Source organism: Castor canadensis, chromosome 4, assembly GCF_047511655.1.
Source record: "Castor canadensis chromosome 4, mCasCan1.hap1v2, whole genome shotgun sequence".
Lineage (NCBI taxonomy): Eukaryota > Metazoa > Chordata > Mammalia > Rodentia > Castoridae > Castor > Castor canadensis.
This window is the reverse complement of record NC_133389.1, coordinates 8,953,948-8,974,229: the sequence shown is the minus strand read 5'-3', so window position 1 is coordinate 8,974,229 and position 20,282 is coordinate 8,953,948. Positions and strand designations below refer to the sequence as shown.

Here is a 20,282-nt window from a genome sequence, read left to right as displayed (position 1 = left end):
AGCCTTGTATGCACATATGAATAATAAAATAAAATAAAAAGATTTTGTGGAAAAGAAAAAAATTAAAATAAAATAAAGTACTTTACCATGTTGGAAAACAAAAAACAAAAAACAAAGGTCATATTCACAGGTTCTGAGCACTAGAATTTGCACATATTTTTAACCAACTATTTAATCCACTATAATAATGAAGAAATTTAATTTTTGTATATCTGCTAAGCAAAACCAGAGTAGCTGACTAGTATCTGTTAATACGTGTAATAAAGCTGTGGCTTTCAAAGCAAAGGCAATATTGTAGTCAGCTAATCATATTAGGCATGATGAACTTACATATATATAGCAGAGGGTGAGCATAGATTTCCTTTTTTAGTGACTATGTCTCTATGTAGTAATTTCTGCATTTTTCAGTCCCAAGTATACACTATATTTATGTTTTATACTATAAAATCTCAAAATAATTTAGTATTAATATGTACTAAGGTAACCCTAGTTCCCTTCCATCATCTCTACAATTTGAGTCCTCCTTTAATTGAATTTTCTTTCCCATGGTAATTTCTTCTTAAGAAATTACTTCTTTGCTGCTGCTGAACCACATGACTTTCAGGGAAAAGACAGTTGTATAAATTGATGCAAAATGTGCTAGCCTGAGAAACAAGAAACGTGTACCTTTGACCATGATTTTACCTGTGTCTTTGCCACTCAAATCTGACAGCCATTTCCCCATTTATAAAGTGAAGAAAGATCAGCTCTAAATTTGCTTTATTCATCTGAATGTTTTGGACTGCAAGTCAAAAACTCCAAACTCAGATTTCAAAGGTAAATTGTCATATATTATAACATGTTCATAAAAAAGGAAAAACTAGTTTCAAGGGCTGGTTGATTCAGTAACACTTGCTCAATAATTAAAAATGAGGACTTCTTGGGTTTGTGTTTGTGTTCTCCACCTGTGTTGTGCCATCCTTAGGGTGGCCTCATCTTTCTCAGAATGGCAGCTGTAACATTTGTAGTTATGACATCCAAACAATGAAACTCCACTAGAGAAGAAGACTGACTTCATCAGAAAACACTTATCAAAACCACTAAGATATTTGGGTTCACATCCCATTAGCCATGAGACTATTACCCTTAAAAGAGTAAGTTCTACCTTTACTAAGTCTGAGGAGGTTCCCACCAAAGTACAAGGACTACATGATAGAGGGGAGAATAACTGAATAAAATTAGATTCTTGACAATGCAGGAACTGGAACTGGAAGCTGAGTCCCAGTCATCAGTGATAACCAAACAGTCGTCCCTCAGTACTGTTGGAGAACTAGCTCCACTAAAAATACCAAAATATGCAGGTGTTCAAGTTTGTCATATGAGGCAAGCTTGTGTTTGCATGTAGCCTGTGCATATTCTGCTATACACCATATTCTTTAAATCACCTCTAGCTTACTTATAATATCTACTATTATGTAAATGGTATGTAAGTAGTTGGATTGTATGGTGTAGGAAGTGATGACAAGAACATCTTTAGATGTTTAATAAAGATATAATTACCTTTCTCTAATTTTTTGTTCTGTAATTGATTGAGTCCCAGATGCAGAACACATAGACACAGAGGGCCAGCTGTAGTTAATGTCAATTCTAATATAACTTTACCCATACTTATTTCTAGATGATATACTCCATAATATGGTTTAATATTTGGGAGACTTCATACCTGCCAGAGGCATAAATGATTAAACTTGTAATTATTGATAATGAACACATGGGATGGACAAATAGTGACCCATGGGAGGCCTGTGTCAGAGCACATCATCCATCATAGATGACTTTAAGAATGAATTATATTGAATTTTTTCAATAAGGCATATTCATTTTTATCAACAATAAGAGGCAAGAATAATGAAGCAGCTACTGGAAAATTGATGTGAATTTTGTTGAAAGGAAATGTTAATAAAATTTCTATGCAAAATTTATCACCTAACCATTAAGTCTACAATACATGAAATAATGCAAATATTTAAATTATTATTATGAAAGTCTAGGAGTCAAACACAGAGGGAGACCGGCACATAGTAAATGTGATAATAATGGTAATAACAAATCATCAAAATTCTGTCTTCTCTTACTGGAAAGTCAATATGCTCTATTCTAATAAAGTTTTAATAAACTTGCTCCTAAAATCTATTATTTTATACTCAAAAGCTCAAAGCTTTCTTAGTTAAATCAACTATATATGATTATCAAAGTACCATAATTAATAAAAATTATTAGCAAGATTAATGAGAAAGAAGAGTACAATTTATGTCCTAATTCATTTGAATCTAGTTGAAAAAAATCTAAACTAATTTTCTTTTCCTTTCAAATGATAATTAGGTTAGCAAAAAAAATTGAGCACTTAAGTGGGTAGATATCTACTTTCGATGGTCTTGAAGCAAATTGCTAAGAGATGCTGTCATAATAATTTCACTAAATATACTTTTTCACCCATTCTTGTATGTATTAAGCTGTGTAAATGTGACTTTGGAGGGTAAGATCTGCACAGGTGCTGTTATTTACTTCAATTTGCACAGCTAGGCTAAGGGGAGAGATGCATAACATGAATAACATAATGAACTCCAAGAACAAGTTCCTCTCTCTGCTGTTTGGTCTTCCATTCATTTATAACTCCTACAATATCTAAGTATGCCCTCCCTCTCCTAGTATACAGCCATGAAAAAGAATTCTATTCTTTAGTCTTTTTTCTGCTATAAAATTTCAAACAAATAATCAGTTTGTGAATTCCTAATGGTCTTCACTGTCAAGAACACATGCTAAAACTAATTAAACCCTATGTTAAAGTCTAGACCTGGGAGGAATTAATGAATAAATGGCATGAGTTAATAGAAGAATACCTATCTTTACTTACCTACTGAGTCTAGTAGACAAAGACAAACAGGAATCAATATCAGTGACTCACATCTGTAATCCTAGCTACTTGGGAGGCAGAGATAGGGAGAATGGCAGCTGAGGTCATCCTGGGCAAAATGTTAGTGAGACCCCATATCAGCCAATAGCTGGGTGTGATGGCATGTACTGCTCAAGTAAATGTGAGACTGAGATCAGGAAGATTGTGGTCCCAGGCAAGCCTAGGCAAAAAAGTTTGTGAGACCCTATCAGAATAGAAAAAAGCTGGGTGTATGATACCTGCCTGCCAACTCAGCAACATCAGGAAGCATAAAATAGGAGGATCACTGTCCAGGCTGGCCTGGGCAAAAAGGGAAACCCTATCACCAAAACAGCCACAGAAAAAAGGACTGAAGGTGTGACTCAAACAGTAGTGCACCTTCCTGGAAAGTGCAAAACACTGAGTTCAAACCCCAGTACTGCCAAAAATAAAGAGAATAATACAAGCAGGGTTCATATTGAATGAAGAAGACAACTGAGTTCAAATCAAATGCCAAGGTCTTGAGAGAAACATTCAAATGGGAACAAGTTACTGACCGCACAAGTCAGAAAGACCTGTCCATGGGTCTTGAAGAGCAACTGTGAGATTGGGGGAAAAATGTAGGAACAGGGGACATCAAGAAGCTTACAAAATGAAAGGCTGAATAACCTTTACATAGCATGCTTTCTATTTAGGGATTTGCTATATGGATGGAACTTATGTTCAGAGTTGGAGTGGAAAAAGATGAGGTTAGGTGTGCAGATAAGAACTAAATCATTAAAAGTCTTCAGGTCCTTACTGGAGAGTGAGAACTTAATTTTTTAAGGTGTCATTAAGTGGTTTTAAGCTCCCAGTGGGAATGGCTGCAAATTTCGTTTAGAAATATGAGTCTGGAGACAGTGAGAACAAGATCATGAAAGGTGAGCAGTGTGTGGGTTGATGTGAGCATAAATGGAAAAATGGGGGGGGAGTTAGATGAGTCATGAAGTTGTGGAGAGAAAGTAATGAGTGGGAGAATGTTCAAGAAGCAGAATCAAAAACCCTTTATGATAGAACAGGTGTTGTGGATGTGGGAGAGAGCTGTATATGGAACAATGCATCCTAGAGTAGTCCACAAAAAGAACAGCCATGCTAGATGTGGAGCTTGCACCTGTCATCCCAGCTACTTGGGAAGAGAAGAAAGAAGGATCGTGATTTAAGCAAAAAAAAAAAAATTAACAAGATTATCTCAAATAATAAACTGGGCATGGTGGCACAGGTTTGTAATGCCAACTATGAAGGAGGCAGAGGTAGGAGAAATCACACTCCAAGGCCAATGCAATGGGAAAGCGTGACACACTGTTCAAAATATGGCTGATGTACTTTCTACACATGAATGAATACAGAATTTTCAAACCTGTTGAAACTGCCATGAAAAGGGATTAAGGTAGAAAGGTGAAAAATAGAGGGCATGAACCAATTCCAATTATAATACATATATACCTGGAAATGTCACAAGAAAACTCCCTGAATAGTTCTCTTACACAAACAAAAATGCCTTTTTTCAAAAACGGAGAACAGTAGATAAAACAGATACTGTCTGGGGGTTGGCACCCGTGGGGGGGGGGAGGATGTAAGGAATGGTGTAGGAGAATGAATGTGGTGGAAATACTGTGTACTCATGTATGAAAATGGAAAAATGAGACCTGTTGAAACTGTGCTAGGAGTGGGTGGAGGGAGGGGTAATGAAGAATGATGGAGGGGGTGAATTCAAGTATGATACCTTGAAGAACTTTTGTAAATGTCACAATGTACCCCCAGTACAGTAATATGACAAAAACTAACTTTAAAAGGGAGGCTAGGAGTGTGATTCAAGTGGTTTACCTTGCTAAGCAGGTGTGAAACCCTAACCCAGTACTGCCAAATAAATAGCAACAAAAAAAATCAATAAATGCAATATGGTACTTGTCTTTTCCACTTGCTTTCGCTTTCACTCTGTCTTGCTATAAAAGCAACAGTAGGCAAAACTGTAGTCAAGGTAGTATCTCCCAATAACAGTAGCAGACACTGTACTTTTTACAATCATGCAGCTGCCTGCATAAATACCAAACAAATAAAAATGTCAATTCTATTTTCACTTCACAAGAATAGCCTTGTTGCAGCAGTAAAGATATTAACTTTCCTAAACCTAGACTTCAAGGTATGGATCTATGCTGACAACACGGGAAGCTCTCAGAGCACCAGTGCCTCCTGCTGATCTGCCCTGGGCATTTCCAGGAGTGCTGTGTGGAGAGTGGATTATGGAAAGCCTATGAGAACTGGACACAAGCAAGGCAAGAAGCAGCTCACCTGCTTTTCCAAGATTGTTACAGCCCCAGAAGCAGAACAGCTGCTTCAACTAAGTTGTTTGCCTTCGGAGAAGCAGGAACGCAGGTTTCTCCTGTTACAATGTCAAGCCCCTCCACCAGAGTCACTGCTCTACCCTGTTCACCACTGTTTATAAAAGACCCACTGAAGGAAGACAGGGACTTTGGCTTTTTGCTTTGGGTTTTTGGCTTTTGGCTTTTTGCTTTGGACTTTTTGGTGTGGGAAGCTTTTGGAAGGGAAAAGAATTACTGAAAGGAAAAGACTTGCTAAAGGGAAATTGCTGAAGGGAAAAGAAAAGCTAAAGAGGGGTTGATAGAAAGTCTGCACTGAGAACTTTAACATAGGCCTTAGAAAAGAAAGCCAAAGAAAGAACTCTAACATAGGCTTTAGAAAAGCTAAGCCAAAGAAAGAACTTTATATATAGGCCTTAGAAAAGCTACGCTAAAGGAAAGCAAAAGAGAACACGGGACAGTGCAAGATAGAGGACAGAGACTTTAAGAGTTATGCATATGCAGTTTTTAGGCATGGCTGTTGTTTGCAAGTCTAACCACGGAGACTTTAAGAAAACTAAAGCGAGATGGGACAGTGCAAGCCTAGGGGCAAAAGACTTTAAAAGCCATTACGCTAAGGAATAGCTAAGAGAAAACATGGGATGGAGCAAGTCTAAGGAAAGAGGTTTTAAGCAAGATTTTAAAGAAGACTTCAGAAGCAAGGTTTTAGAGAACTGCAAAGGAGTAAGGCCTTGAAGAATAAAGACAGAGAGAAGCATCAGAGTAAAATGAAGAGAATAATAGAGAAAAGCAATGAAGGTTGTGCATCTCCACCCGAGCACCCAACATACCTGACCCCACTTTCTGTCTCTCTGTCTATCCTGTATCTTTTCTGAATCTCCAGTAGCCCCCAGTTAAGCACAGTTAGGTTCAGTAATAACAAGGGAGGGAGAAAGCTCACTCCAAAACAGAAATGAGGAAAAATAAGCTCCTTCCAGTGCTGGTATGATGATCCTTGAAGTGGCAGACAAAATTGCTTTTTTCAAAAAAAACCATTATATATATATATATATATATATATATAGTTATGCTAGTGGGGGTACGTGTGTCATTTAATATAACAAATAAATCATACTTGAATTCACCCCCTCCACCATCTCCTTTATTACTCCTTCCCCCCCATTCCTGAAATCTTTTCAACAGATACCATTTTTCCTGAGATCCAACCACAGTACCACCAAAAAGAAAAAGAAAATAGATAGGTAAAAATTTGGGGCAAGGGTGTTGTAGGTCAGTGATAGTAATCCCCTGTACTACAAAAAGAAAAAAGAAAAAAAACAATTCTTTTTGAAAAGAGAGAGAACACCTGTTTTAAGGAAGTACCAAGCAGCAGACAGATGTTGGTTAATTGCATCTTTGGGATCTGTCAGGTATTTTCTCAAAAGGGAACCGAGCCATCCCATCTTCAAGGCAAACAACTGGGGGTGTTACTGAAAATGGGAAAACTCAAGGGTTCAAGTGAGAATTAAGTTTAAGAAACTTGTATCTGCATTCTTGAGCTTGACAACTTTTCAAAACTTATGGAATCTTCCAGGGCACTCAAGGGTGATAGTTGTGAATTTTTATGTTGTATGATGAAATTGTTGGTATTTCATAACTCCATGAATCAATGTCTTCCCAATGACCAGACCACAATGATTGAAAGGCATCATGGGTAAAAAATACATTAAAAATTGAAATCAGCCCATGGATTTTAATGTAAGAGAGTGGGAAACTATATGATATGGTGTCAGATTCCTTTTACAATACTCTACAGGAGAACATCTGTCAGATTTAGGAAATGTGAGATAGAATCCAAGAGGAAAAACCACAACTGACTGAAAATGCTCTTAAATTATTTTTTCCATTAAAACCCTTGTGTATCTAGATGAGTCCTTACTCCCTTCAGATGCTTAATCAAAGCAACTACAACTGACTGAATTCAGAATCAGATAAGAGTACCAGGCTGTCTTCTAGTAAACCAGACATTTAAGTGTTTTGTAAAAATGTAAACATATTCGTGCCAGTTTGGTATACTAGTTTTATTTTAAAATGCTACTTCTTTTAGCATAAAATAAGTTCATTATTATTTTTAAATGTATAAATAGTCAGGTGCCGGTGCCTCATACCTGTAATCTGAGCCACTCAGGAGGCAGCGATCAGGAGGATCCTGGTTTGAAGCCAGCCTGGGCAAATAGTTTGTGAGACCCTATCTTGAAAAACCCCATCACAAAAAAGGGCTGGTGGAGTGGCTCAAGGTGAAGGCCCTGAGTTCAAACTCTAGTACTGCAAATATGTATATATATATATATATATTTAATAGTATCTTTCTAATATCTCTTGATAATCCTTAACAAATATAACTTTATAAGAATGAAGTCACATAACAGTAAGATTTGGCAATTGCTTTGTTTTTCCCTTTTTCTTTATTATTTGAAATCCAAGTGTCATGTCCACAAGGTGGTTGCAGAACTCATAAATTAAAATAGAGCTCTTTTATCTCTCAGCTCTCTCACCTATTTTTCCTTCTTTCAGGGGGTTTATCACTGTCATATTTAATCTTTTTATGCCAACTAAGAGGTAAAGTTCTGCAGAAAAAAGTACATCTTTCATTTTTGACTCCTCTGTAGTTAACACCATGAATTCCTTGGGAATTGCTTCTTTGAAGAAATATGAAATAGCATCAGTTAGCAAAGTCCTCATTTAGGCATGTTTATATTTAAGTGTTAATTCTGTCACATATCAAACAGTAATATTTTAAATTGTTGATTATGGCACTTACTGAGATGGATTTCAACAACCTGAATTATTTCCAGGTAATTTTTCCCTTGGTTCAATTCTGTTAACTTCATGTTTATTTAAAATAATTAATTTCCAGGATCTCACTAAACTTTAATCAATATTTTGTGCTTTTATAGCCATGTAAAAATCAATTTTTAGAAATACATAATGAATTCTTAAGTGATAAAATAATTTGCTAGTTTTACTATTGAAAAGAGCCTAGGTTTCACAGTCTTAGTAGATGTTGATAATTACTTTCTGTCATGATGATATCTTTTAACTTAATGAAAGTATTTTTATTGTAAGACATTTTAGAAATTATTTTAAAAGTTGCACTCATGTAAGTACAGTTTCCTCCAGGATGGTAAATCCTTATGGTATTGAGACTGGAAATAAGTTTAAGAGATTCAAATATACCAGGTCGTAACCTGAATTTTTGTGATTCAAAGTATTCTTAAAGCAGAATTTTATACTCCACATTGGAACTTTCCTTCTTGGCATACCTTTAATTTCTTAAAGAGGTGATGGCACCACACAGTTGATCCACAACAAAAAGCCTGAATTATTCTGACAGCCACAGGAATGGAGACTGCTTGGAGAGGCTGCCTGAATTTCTACATGTAAATTTTACAGAAGAGCAAATACTTTGTTTGAACTGCATCAGCTGTCAGATTGCCTAAGGCGCTGAAGTTAGACAGTCTCCAGCACCTGCTGCATTTTGCAAGGCTATCTATTAGTTTATTTTGTTGATTTTTGTTATGAGGTTACAAAAATTATAGAATTCACATTATCTATTCTAATTCCCTTACATTTGTAAACAAAACTGTTTGGGAAAGGCCCACAAGCAAGATTATAAATGTTTTCATGATATTGTTTTGTACAGATACTTATTTTATATAATGTAAACTTATAGCAAAATTTCACTTTTATACTCCCCTTTTGACATTAATTCCTCATTCAGTAGCACATATCATTGTTTTTTGACTCAATTTTGCAGGGTCTTTTGTTTAGATAAGATTACTAGCACTTCAAAATAATATCTTTTTCTTTTTTTATTGTTTATTCATTTATTCATATGTGCATACAATGTTTGGGCCATCTTTCCCCCTGTCCTCCAATCCCTCCCTCTCCCCCAACCCTCACTTCCTGGCAGAACCTGTTCTCCAATTTTGTTGAAGAGAAAACATAAGCGATAATAAGAAAGACATAGCAGTTTTGCTAGCTTGAGATAAAAACAGCTATACAGAGAAATTCCTAGTGTTGCTTCCATGCACATGTGTATTACAACCCAAATTGGTTCATCTCTATCAGACCTCTTCACTACTTCCCAAACATAACTTCAATTTACTGTGTTAGAGTAAAATTTGACTTAAACATTACTTGAGCCAATTATCAAATCATTTAAAATTCAAAAGTTAAACTTTACTTGAGAACATGCTTCAATGTGCTTAAAATATAATACAGGAGTCGTTGTTTGGAAAAGACAAACTCATCTTTCTCCATAGGACACGTATCCTCAGAAACTAAAAGAAGCTGTTATATTTCTTCTTTCCTGAGGAGGAAATTAGTATTTACAGATAAAAGTATAGACAGATACTAGCTAGATAGATGATAAGGACAATAGATAAATGATAGATGATAGATAGGTGCTTTATATATATATATATGCATCTATTTACAAAACAAACTTTTTAGTCTATTATACTTAAAATCACTGATGTTACCCATTTTAATCCTTCATGGTAATCTTTTTTTCTGTTTTTATTTTATTTTTATTTTTTATTTATGATCAACATATTTTTGTTGTACAAGGGGGCATTGTTACGTACATAAGTGCTTTTATCTTTTCTTTATTGTGCTGGGGGTACATTGTGGCATTGACATTTACAAAAGTTCTTAAAATGTATCATAGTTGAATTCACCTTAATTAGATTCATCCCCCTTTCTCTTTTATTCCACACACACACACACACACACACACACTTCTTAGAACAATTTCAATAGGTTCGTTCTATTTTCACACAGAAGATATTTCCATATTCACCTTCCTTCATCCTTTTCTCATGCCTCCTCCCTCCCACTGGTACACATGCCCAAAAAGACCTGATTTATCTTATTACCTTCATTTTTCTGGGAATTTTTTATTGTCATATTATTGTTGTACTTGGGATACATTGTGACATTTACAAAAATTCTTAAAATATATAGTAGTTAAATTCACCCCTTCCATTATTCTCCTTTATGCCCCCCATTCCTGGAATAGTTTCAACATGTCTCATTTTTACATTTTCATACATGAGTAAACAATATTAGACATTTTTGTTAATTTATAATAGTTATACAGGGGGTTTCATTATGACATTCTATATGTAATGTGGAATGTACATATGATTATTGGCTCATCCTCTCCATAATCTTAAGTGAGATGACTAGCAGAAAGATAAACAAATATAAATAAGGGTTATATCAAAACTAATTTTCTTGGAATGCAACAGAAAATGAAAGGGCTGCTCCAGACAGCTTACTGGCAACCCTGAGTAATGGACTTTCTCTTTCACAAGGGTATACATCTAGGCCACTGAAGATTTTAGAAGGATGAGTGGCAAGTGACATTTAGCTCTTAAAACTGCAGCTACACAATTGTACTTCACACATATTATTTTATATGATATGAGTACAGTTTTTGACCATGAGTTGATCCTTTTATCTATACTGTCATAGCCTAATCAATATCAGAGTTACCAGCTTCAAAAATGAGGACCAAAATTTTAAACATATATGAAATATACCTGTACATATTCCTTTACTTGAACACAGCTTAATGATTGTGATTTTAGTAGGGCACTGTAGTTTTTGAACAGAACAAGGTATTTTGTCGTCAGCAATATCCTTCATCTGCAGCTAAATCATCATGTGTGATTGAGTAAAAGCATTGATTGTTGCTCAAACAAGTCAAGACCAGGACTCTTGTTAACAAGAACGCTACTTAGGCCCACTGGAGAGACCCAACTTTTGGAGGACTCAGGAAGCACAGTCAACATCTATATCAGTTCTGGTGCCTCCACTTATTAGGTTGTGCAATGTTTGGAATGTTTGCTCCCTCTGCTCATCAGCCTTCTAATCTATCACACAAGAATGATGCTAATATCAACTCACATCAAGTTGTTAGGAAAATATGTGTTTGGCATAACATACAATGAGGCCCATAATCTGAAAGATGCTACAAACATCAGAAGGTGCCTTTTGCACAAGTAGTGATGTGGCTATTCCAAATAGAAGAAAGTACAGCATACATCATCACCTCCTCTTTGGGCTGAAATCTCATTCTAAACTTCTTCCAGTTCTGCTCATGCCAGAGATGCAACACTCATTAGTACTGGATGCTTTATATTTGTGCTGGTAAAAATGATCAATATCTGAATTCCAAAACTTTACTTTACTTCCTAGAAAGCATGAATCCCTGAGTTTGATCTCCACTACTACCAAAAAAACAAAACTAATCTTTTCTTTAAATGATTGGAGCTCCCAAAAATAAAACTTGAACTTTGCCAATAGGCAGATATCAATTGTCTCATGGCTCTTGTCTTATTGGAAGCCCAATAGACAGGAGTCAGAAGAGAGATCAGAGGAGACACCAAATCCAGTCAATATTCTACAGATATTTAAGGAGAATTCTTTGTCCTACAACTGGTATTGTTTGGTGGAGCTGCACTTTAATAAAAGTTGGAATTATTTTATTTAATCTTTAGACTATTAAAAAAAAAGCAAACAATATAAACCGTGACCAAAATTGAGGACATAATACAAGACATTTGGTTTTTTCTTTACTATTTTTGCAAGAGTTAATTATAAATTAATACAGTGGTCTAAGGCAGTGATGACTGATCTCTTGCATAAGTACACAAGAGCAGTGCATATTCTTTACACTAAGTTAAAAAACACTTTTCTTTTTAAGGTAACTGAACTGCACAACATCAAAAATATAACCAGACTGCCTCGAGAAACGAAGAAGCATGCAGTGGCAATTATCTTTCATGACGAAACGTCGAAGACATTTGCCTGTGAGTCAGGTAAGCAATTACGGGCCCATCTACAGCTTGAGGAAACTGAGTTGTTTCTGAGGCAGTGACCCTAACAGAACACGATGCATATCTGAATAGCATGGCTTATTGTAATGAGAATGTACTAGGGAGACTCCAGTAAGATGGTCAACATATTGATTTCCACAGATATTTCAAGTTCTTATTGTTACCTGTCTGTGTCTGGATTTTCCTCCATGTTGGTCTGAGGACACTTGAGGTTTCTGTTCAAGCTTTGAGAATTAAGTAAACAGTACCTAGGAGATGCTGTCTAAGGTGAACACGTGGCTTATATTCTGTTATTTTGTGGAGTATAGCTGCAGGCTTTTGGTATTGCAATGATACTGCTGCCACACAAAGGCATGGCAAACCACAGCCTAATAAGATGCTTCAAAACGAACTTTGAATTTGCTGCTTTTAGAGATTCTCGGTGCTACACGTAGCTACATTTCAGACTGTATTTCAGCATGCCAGTTCAGAAAGCACTCTGACATTTTTGAGACACCAGCAGCTTGTAGTTAAAGCGTGCAGTATTTTTCCTGCTGGAAATCCCATACTGCATCATATATTGGTATTGGCTTGTCATTTTATGTTATATACATTTTAACATGTGTATATGTTTTATAAGGGACATTAACAAAAGACACCAAGGGCTTAAAGGATTTGAATGTAAAATAATAGTGAAGACTTTAGGAGAGGTTTTATCTTTTAAAGGGAAAACAAACCCTCTGGTTTTGTATAGTTAAGTTTATAGATATAATTAATACCAAGGTATATTACTGTAAAACTAATAAAGACACTTTGCCTAACTAAAATTTCTACCATCTCCTTACTTACACTTATCTTACTTTTGCTAAATCAGACTAGAATTTATAAATGCTTCTCTTTCCTTGATTGCCTTTGTCCATCAGTCTTTCCGGTATATTTTTCTTCACTTGACATCGGACCTCAACTCATCATTCAGACTAGACATTTTGGAGTTGTAAAGAAGTCTGTTAATTGGTAATATAAATGCCCATTTTGTCATAGAACCTGCCTCAACCTTATTCGTATACCATTATGCAATTGTCTGCCTTCTTGGTCATTCTTTTAAAACTGTCTAACCACTTTATTTTCTTTGAGTGCCTAAATAAATAATATTAAAGTCTCGTGTTTAAACCAACAACAACCAGAAAACTAATTTTCAAAAAGTAAAAGATAATTCTCATTGTTTTAACTTTCACTATTCTTTTACATCTTTTAAATAATAATGACACTGTCAAGGATATTTAAATGACATTGAACGCTTATTTCAGAAAAAAGACATTTAATTATATTTGTTTAAAAAATATAAAATACAAAATTTTATGTTTTGTATAACATAGACAAAATATATATCTGTATATAATATATATGTATATTTATATAATATATGCATATAATATATTTGTATATAACAAATATGTATATGGGGGGGAGGTGGCCCAAACAATGTATACAAAGAAGAGCAAATGTAAAAACAACAAAATTAAAAATTAAAAAAATAAAAACACAGCTGAAAGTCTTAAATTATTCAAAATAAGATAATTTGTGAGGTAACTGGTCAGAAAAAATTACAAAATAATAAAACATAATACACATTGTGTGAATAAATATATAATATAAAAATAATTCATATAGATTTCCTTTGGAGAAATGACCTAAAATTCATATGCTTTCAATTATTTAATTATTCAAGATATTATTGCTTTTTCATTCTTATTTATACTGAGATAACAATAAAAATATTATTTAATATAATTTAATGTATTCCCACAAATTGAATTTTTTTGGATTTAAATTGTTATCATTCATTTCAATATACCAGTTTTTTTATTCATTTACTCAAATGTGCATACATTGTTTGGGCCATTTCTCCCCCCCACCACTGCTTGTTCCCCACCCTCTCCTCTCTCCCTCATCCCCGCAGCTTCCAGGCAGAACCCTTATCTCTAATTTTGTTGAAGAAAAGACATAGGCATAATAAGGAAGACAAAGCGTTTTTGCTAGTTGAGATAAGGACAGCTATAGAGAAATATTCCTACCATTGCTTTCGTGTACAAATGTGTTACAACCCAAGTTGATTCATCTCTAACTGATCTTTACACTGTTCCTGATTCCCTTCCCATATTGACCTCTGTCTCTTTAAGGTTTCTGTATTAGTTCCTCTGGAGTGGGGACATCAAACACTTTCATGTTTTGGGTTTTCTGCCTATCCCCATACCTCCCATGTGTGCTCCCAAGTCCAACTACATTGCTGCGTTTGCCCTAAATCTAAAGTCCGCATATGAGGGAGGACATGCGAATTTTGGTCTTCTGAGCCTGGCTAACCTCGCTCAGGATGATGTTCTCCAGTTCCTTCCATTTACCTGAAAATGATAAGATTTCTTTCTTCATGGCTGAGTAAAACTCCATTGTGTATAAATACCACATTTTCTTGATCCATTCGTCAGTGGTGGGGCATCTTGGCTGTTTCCATAACTTGGCTATTGTGAATAGCGCTGCAATAAACATGGGTGTGCAGGTGCCTCTGGAGTAACCTGTGTCACATTTCTTTGGGTATATCCCCAGGAGTGGGATTGCTGGATCATATGGCAGGTCTATGCTCAGATTTTTAAGAAGCCTCCAAATTTTTTTCCAGATGGTTGCACCAGCTTGCATTCCCACCAGCAGTGTATTAGGATTCCTTTTTTCACATACTCACCAACACCTGTTGTTAGTGGTGTTTTTGATGATGGCTATTCTAACAAGGGTGAGGTGGAATCTTAGTGTGGTTTTGATTTGCATTTCCTTATGGCCAGAGATGGTGGGCATTTTTTCATGTGTTTTTTAGCCATTTGAAGTTCTTCTTTTGGAAAGTTCTGTTTAGTTCACTTGCCCATTTCTTTATTGCTTCATTGATTTTAGAGGAGTTTAGTTTTTTAAACTCCCTGTTTATTCTGGTTATCAGTCCTTTGCCTATACTATCAGTATAGTTGGCAAATATTTTCTCCCACTCTGTGGGTGGTCTCTTCAGTTTAGAGACCATTTCTTTTGTTGTGCAGAAGCTTTTTAATTTTATGAAGTCCCATTTGTCTATCCTTTCTCTTAGTTGCTGAGCTTCTGGGGTTCTATTAAGGAAGTCCTTGCCTATTACTTCCAGAGTGCTTCCCATTCTTTCCTGTACCAACTTTAGAGATTCGGGTCTGATATTAAGATCCTTGATCCATTTTGAGTTGGTACTAGTGCAGGGTGATAAACATGGATGTAGTTTCAGTTTTTTGAAGACGGATAACCACTTTTCCCAACAACATTGTTGAAGAAGCTGTCTTTTCTCCATCGTATATTTTTAGTGCCTTTGTCAAAGACAATTTGGGCAGAGTTGTGTGTGTTCATATCCGGGTCCTCTATTCTGTTCCACTGGCCTTCATGTTTGTTTTGGTGCCACTACCATGCTGTTTTTATTGCTATTGCTTTGTAATATAGTTTGAAGTCGGATATTGTGATACCTCCAACATTGTTCTTTTTGCTGACTATTGCTTTGACTATTCACAGTCTCTTATGTTTCCAAATAAACTTTAGGATAGATTTTTCAATCTCTGTGATGAATGTCATTGGGATTTTGATCAGAATTGCATTAAACATGTAGATTGCTTTAAGTAGTATAGCTCATGGATTCTACCAATCCATGAGCATGGGCGATCTCTCCACCTTCTGTAGTCTTCCTCAATCTCTTTATTCAGGAATTTGTACTTCTCCTTGTAGAGGTCATTCACATCTTTTGTTAATTTTATTCCTAGGTGTTTGATTTTTTTCTTGAGACTATTGTAAATGGAATATATGAAAATATACTCTTTCTCAGTTTGTTCGTTCTTGGTGTATAGAAAAGCTAATGATTTTTGTAAGTTGATTTTGTATCCTGCCACCTTGCTGTAGCTGTTAATGGTGTCTAGGAGTTTTGGGGCAGTATTTTGGGTCTTTAAGGTATAGGATCACATCATTTGCAAATAGGTATATTTTGACAGTTTCTTTACCTATTTGTATTCCTTTTATTTCTTCTTCTTGCCTAATTTCTCTGACTAGAAATTCCAGTACTATGTTGAATAGGATTGGGGATAGTAGACACCCTTGTCTCATTCCTGATTTTAGGGGAAATGGTTTCAGTCTTTCATTGTTAAATATAATGTTGGCTGTAGGTTTGTCGTATATAGCCTTTATGATGTTGAAGTATTTTCCTTCTATTCCTAGTTTTCTTAGAGCTTTTATCATGAAGTGGTGTTGGATCTTGTCAAAGGCTTTTTCTGCATCTATTGAGGTGATCAAGTGGTTTTTGTCTTTACTTCTATTGATGTGCTGTATTACATTTATAGATTTACGTATGTTGAACCAGCCCTGCATCCCTGGGATGAAGCCGACTTGGTCATGGTGGATGATTTTTCTGATGTGTTGTTGGATTTGGTTTGCTAATATTTTATTGAGGATTTTTGCATTGTTCATTAAGGAAATTGCCCTACAGTTATCCTTTTTGAAAGTGTCTTTGTCTGTTTTTTGGATGAGTGTAATACTGGATTCATAAAATGAGTTAGCTTTCCTTCCTTTTTATTTTATGGAACAGTTTAAGGAGGGTAGGTATTAGTTCTTCTTTAAAGGTCTGAGAGAATTCAGCAGAAAATCTATCAGGTCCTGGACTTTTCTATTTTGGGATACTCTTTATTGCTGCTTCAATTTCATTTTGTGCTATAGATCTATTCAGGTAGTTAATGTCCTCTTGGTTCAGTTTAAGATGATCATATGTATCTAGAAATCTGTCCATTTCCTCAACATTTTCAAATTTATTAGAATATAGGTTTTCAAAGTAGTCTCTGATGCTTTCCTGGATTTCCATTTTGTTTGTTGTTATCTCCCCTTTTGCATTTCTGATTTTACTGATTTGGGTTCTTTCTCTCCTCATTTTAGTCAGGTTTGCCAGGGGTCTGAACAATCTTATTTGTTTTTTCAAAGAACCAGCTTTTTGTTTCATTGATTCTTTGTATGTTTTGTTGTTGTTCTTACTATTTCATTGATTTCGTCCCTAATTTTTATTATTTCTCTCCTTCTGCTTGTTTTGGGTTTTGCTTGTTCTTGTTTTTCTAGGAGTTTGAGATGTAGCATTAGGTCATTGATTTGAGATCTTTCTGTCCTTTTAATATATGCACTCATGGCTATAAACTTTCCTCTCACAACTGTCTTTGCTGTGTGCCATAGGTTCCAGTAGGTTATGTTTTCATTTTCATTAAATTCCAGGAACCTTTTAATTTCCTCTTTATTTCGTCAATGACACATTGATCATTGAACAATGTGTTGTTCAGCTTCCAACTGTTGGCATGTTTTTTAATGTTGTTTTTGTTGTTGAGTTCTAGTTTTAATGCATTGTGGTCAGATAGAATGTATGGTATTATTTTTATTTTCTTATATTTGCTGAGGCTTGTTTTGTGCCCTAGGATATGATCAATTTTGGAGAAGGCTCTGTGGGCTGCTGAGAAGAATGTGTATGGTGTGTGGTCGGATGAAATATTCTGTATACATCACCTAGGTCCATTTGATCTATGGTGTGATTTAGGTCTAAGATTTCCTTATTGATTTTTTGTTTGGATGACCTATCTATTGGTGATAGGGAAGTATTAAAGTCTCACACTACCACTGTGTTGAAGTCTATATATGTTTTTAGGTTTTTCAGAGTATGTTTGATAAAATTGGGCCCCTTGACATTGTGCGCATATAGGTTGATAATTGTTATTTCCTTTTGGTCTATTTCCCCTTTTATTAGTATGGAGTGTCCTTCTTTATCTCATTTGATCAATGTAGGTTTGAAGTCTACTTTGTCCAAGATCAGTATTGTTACTCCTGCCTGTTTTTGGGGTCTGTTAGCTTGGTAAATCTTCTCCCAGCCTTTCACCCTAAGCCAGTATTTGTTTCTATCGATGAGATAGGTCTCCTGTAAACAACAGATTGTTAGATCTTCTTTTTTAATCCAGTTTGCCAATCGGTGTCTTTTGATGGGGGAATTAAGTCCATTAACATTCAGTGTTAGTATTAGTAAGTATATGGTCATTCCTGTCATCTAGTTTTCTTAGTTGTTTAAGGGTTTCATTGTGTGGAGTTAAATCAGTGTTACTCTCTATATTTAGTATAATTTAATGTATTCACACAAATGGTTCTTTTTTAATTTAAATTGTTATCATTCACTCCAACTTACCAGTTTTTCTGAAAAAATAAAAAAAACTAGGCCTGATAATACTGTAAACCATATGACACTGTTGCCTTTCCTACTTTTATATTCCAAAAAGTTGGGGAGAATGCATTTCTTCCTCAATATCTTTCCTGCTTTGGGATGTTTTTCTTGATACCACCTGATTATTGTCCACCCATGGATAACAGGATATATGCCATGTCAAATGGAAATAAAATTTTTCTTTCTATTCTGATACTTAAAGGTGTTTTAATAACTATGTATTATTTAAACACTACATGATTATCATATTCACATGAAATCTAATCTAGTGCTTAGGTCTTAAATGTTCATCTCCATAATGTACTGATATTTCTACCTTAACTCAGAAACTCTTCTGCACATAAGTCACATTCATCAGTCCTGTGCATCTAGATATGACCTGAGGAATGTTGTTCTGAAATTCTGAAACATGCCCTGAGGAATGTTGTTCAACTATGAGCAACATAGCACCAGAGTGCTCAGGGAAGCTAACTGACACAAGGCAAGTGGTACCCAGCCCCACAGGTCCTCAGGCTGCCGTCAGAGCATCTGTATATGTGGCTGGGCACAAAGAAAGCACATACCTGGCTGAGAAGACTTTATATGTGCATTTTAAAATTTATAGGAAAGTCATAAGGACTAAGAATTATAAAACAAATTCCCAAGCACACCTAGCATCCACATGTGGATTTCTAGCAAGAGAAATCAAGGCTTCTTGGAGATGTGGCTGATTCTCGAACTGAGGCAGGAAATGCACAAGATGAACTCAGAGCATCTTGCAGAGCCAAAAAATAAGGAAATACTAATAAATAAATAAATAGATGGATAGATAGATAGATACAAGAGGTTTCCAATCGGGAACAATTTGAACAATAAGGATGAAATAGTATGGGATTACAATCCAAGAGATTGGAAGAAAAGGAAGGGGCTTGGGGAATGGAGGAGAAATGACCCAAACATTGTATGCACATATGAATAAAAGAAATTTAAAACAAATTATGTGAAAGTGGCATTAAAAACATATCAATGAACTACACTCAAGTATAATGGAAATGTAGGGTGTTTTAAAGGATCCAAGTTTAGTAAAGAAAATTGGGTCTTGCAATAAATTGTGTTGAAAAATTAAACTGTGACACCATCCTATCATTGTATGGTTTTAAGATGACCAAGTGATATGAATGAATTCTTAACAATGCAGCTGACAATACTGAAATCATTGCATCATGGTAGGAAATGTTAGATGCTTACTATGGTCATGAAGTTGCCATTTCTCAGTGTAGGGGATTACTCAGGTTAGCTGACCCTACCACATGTTCTTTTAATGTACTGAGCACCCCCTATAGGGCAATTCTAGAAGGCTTTTCAATTGACAACTGAAATAATCATCCGTGTTTTGCATGGTTTTCTCAGCAGTGCTGCTGGTAAACTCATTGCACATTTGCAGGGAAAATGCAGATGTCACATGATGGTCTACCCCTTGACATGGATTTCATATAACAAAACCTGGCCACTGTTGACCCTAAATACATTTTGCTTGCTCTGCCTAGAGTGTTGTGTTGCTATTTATTACTTATACATGAATCATGGGAAACCTGTGCAGTAGTCCATACATGTTGCTAAAACTTTATTTACTGAGAAAATTGTGTATCAAGCAGACATTGAGTAGATTATTAAATACTTAAAGGAATTGGCAAGAAATGACCAGAAACTCTTTTTCAATAGTTTAATCAAAGGAATATTGCTTCTCATCTCTCTGAGAGGGTATTTACACCACTGCCCCAGGATGGAGAATCTCAATAACATCCTTGCAGTTTTATGAGGCCTATGTTGGGAGACAGTCTTTTTTTCCTCTTCCTTAATTTCAGAGTTATCAAAAAATCAAGTAAGTT

At 35.4% G+C, this 20,282-nt stretch overlaps 1 protein-coding gene across 1 annotated transcript in view; it reads left to right on the top strand.

Moving 5' to 3' along the window:
• Nucleotides 1-20,282, top strand: part of Dok6 (docking protein 6) — a 485,956-nt gene that overhangs the window by 179,945 nt on the left and 285,729 nt on the right. The window contains exon 3 of the mRNA XM_074069662.1: nucleotides 12,023-12,137. Coding sequence (XP_073925763.1) covers nucleotides 12,023-12,137 — 115 coding nt within the window. The remainder of the gene's footprint in view (nucleotides 1-12,022; nucleotides 12,138-20,282) is intronic.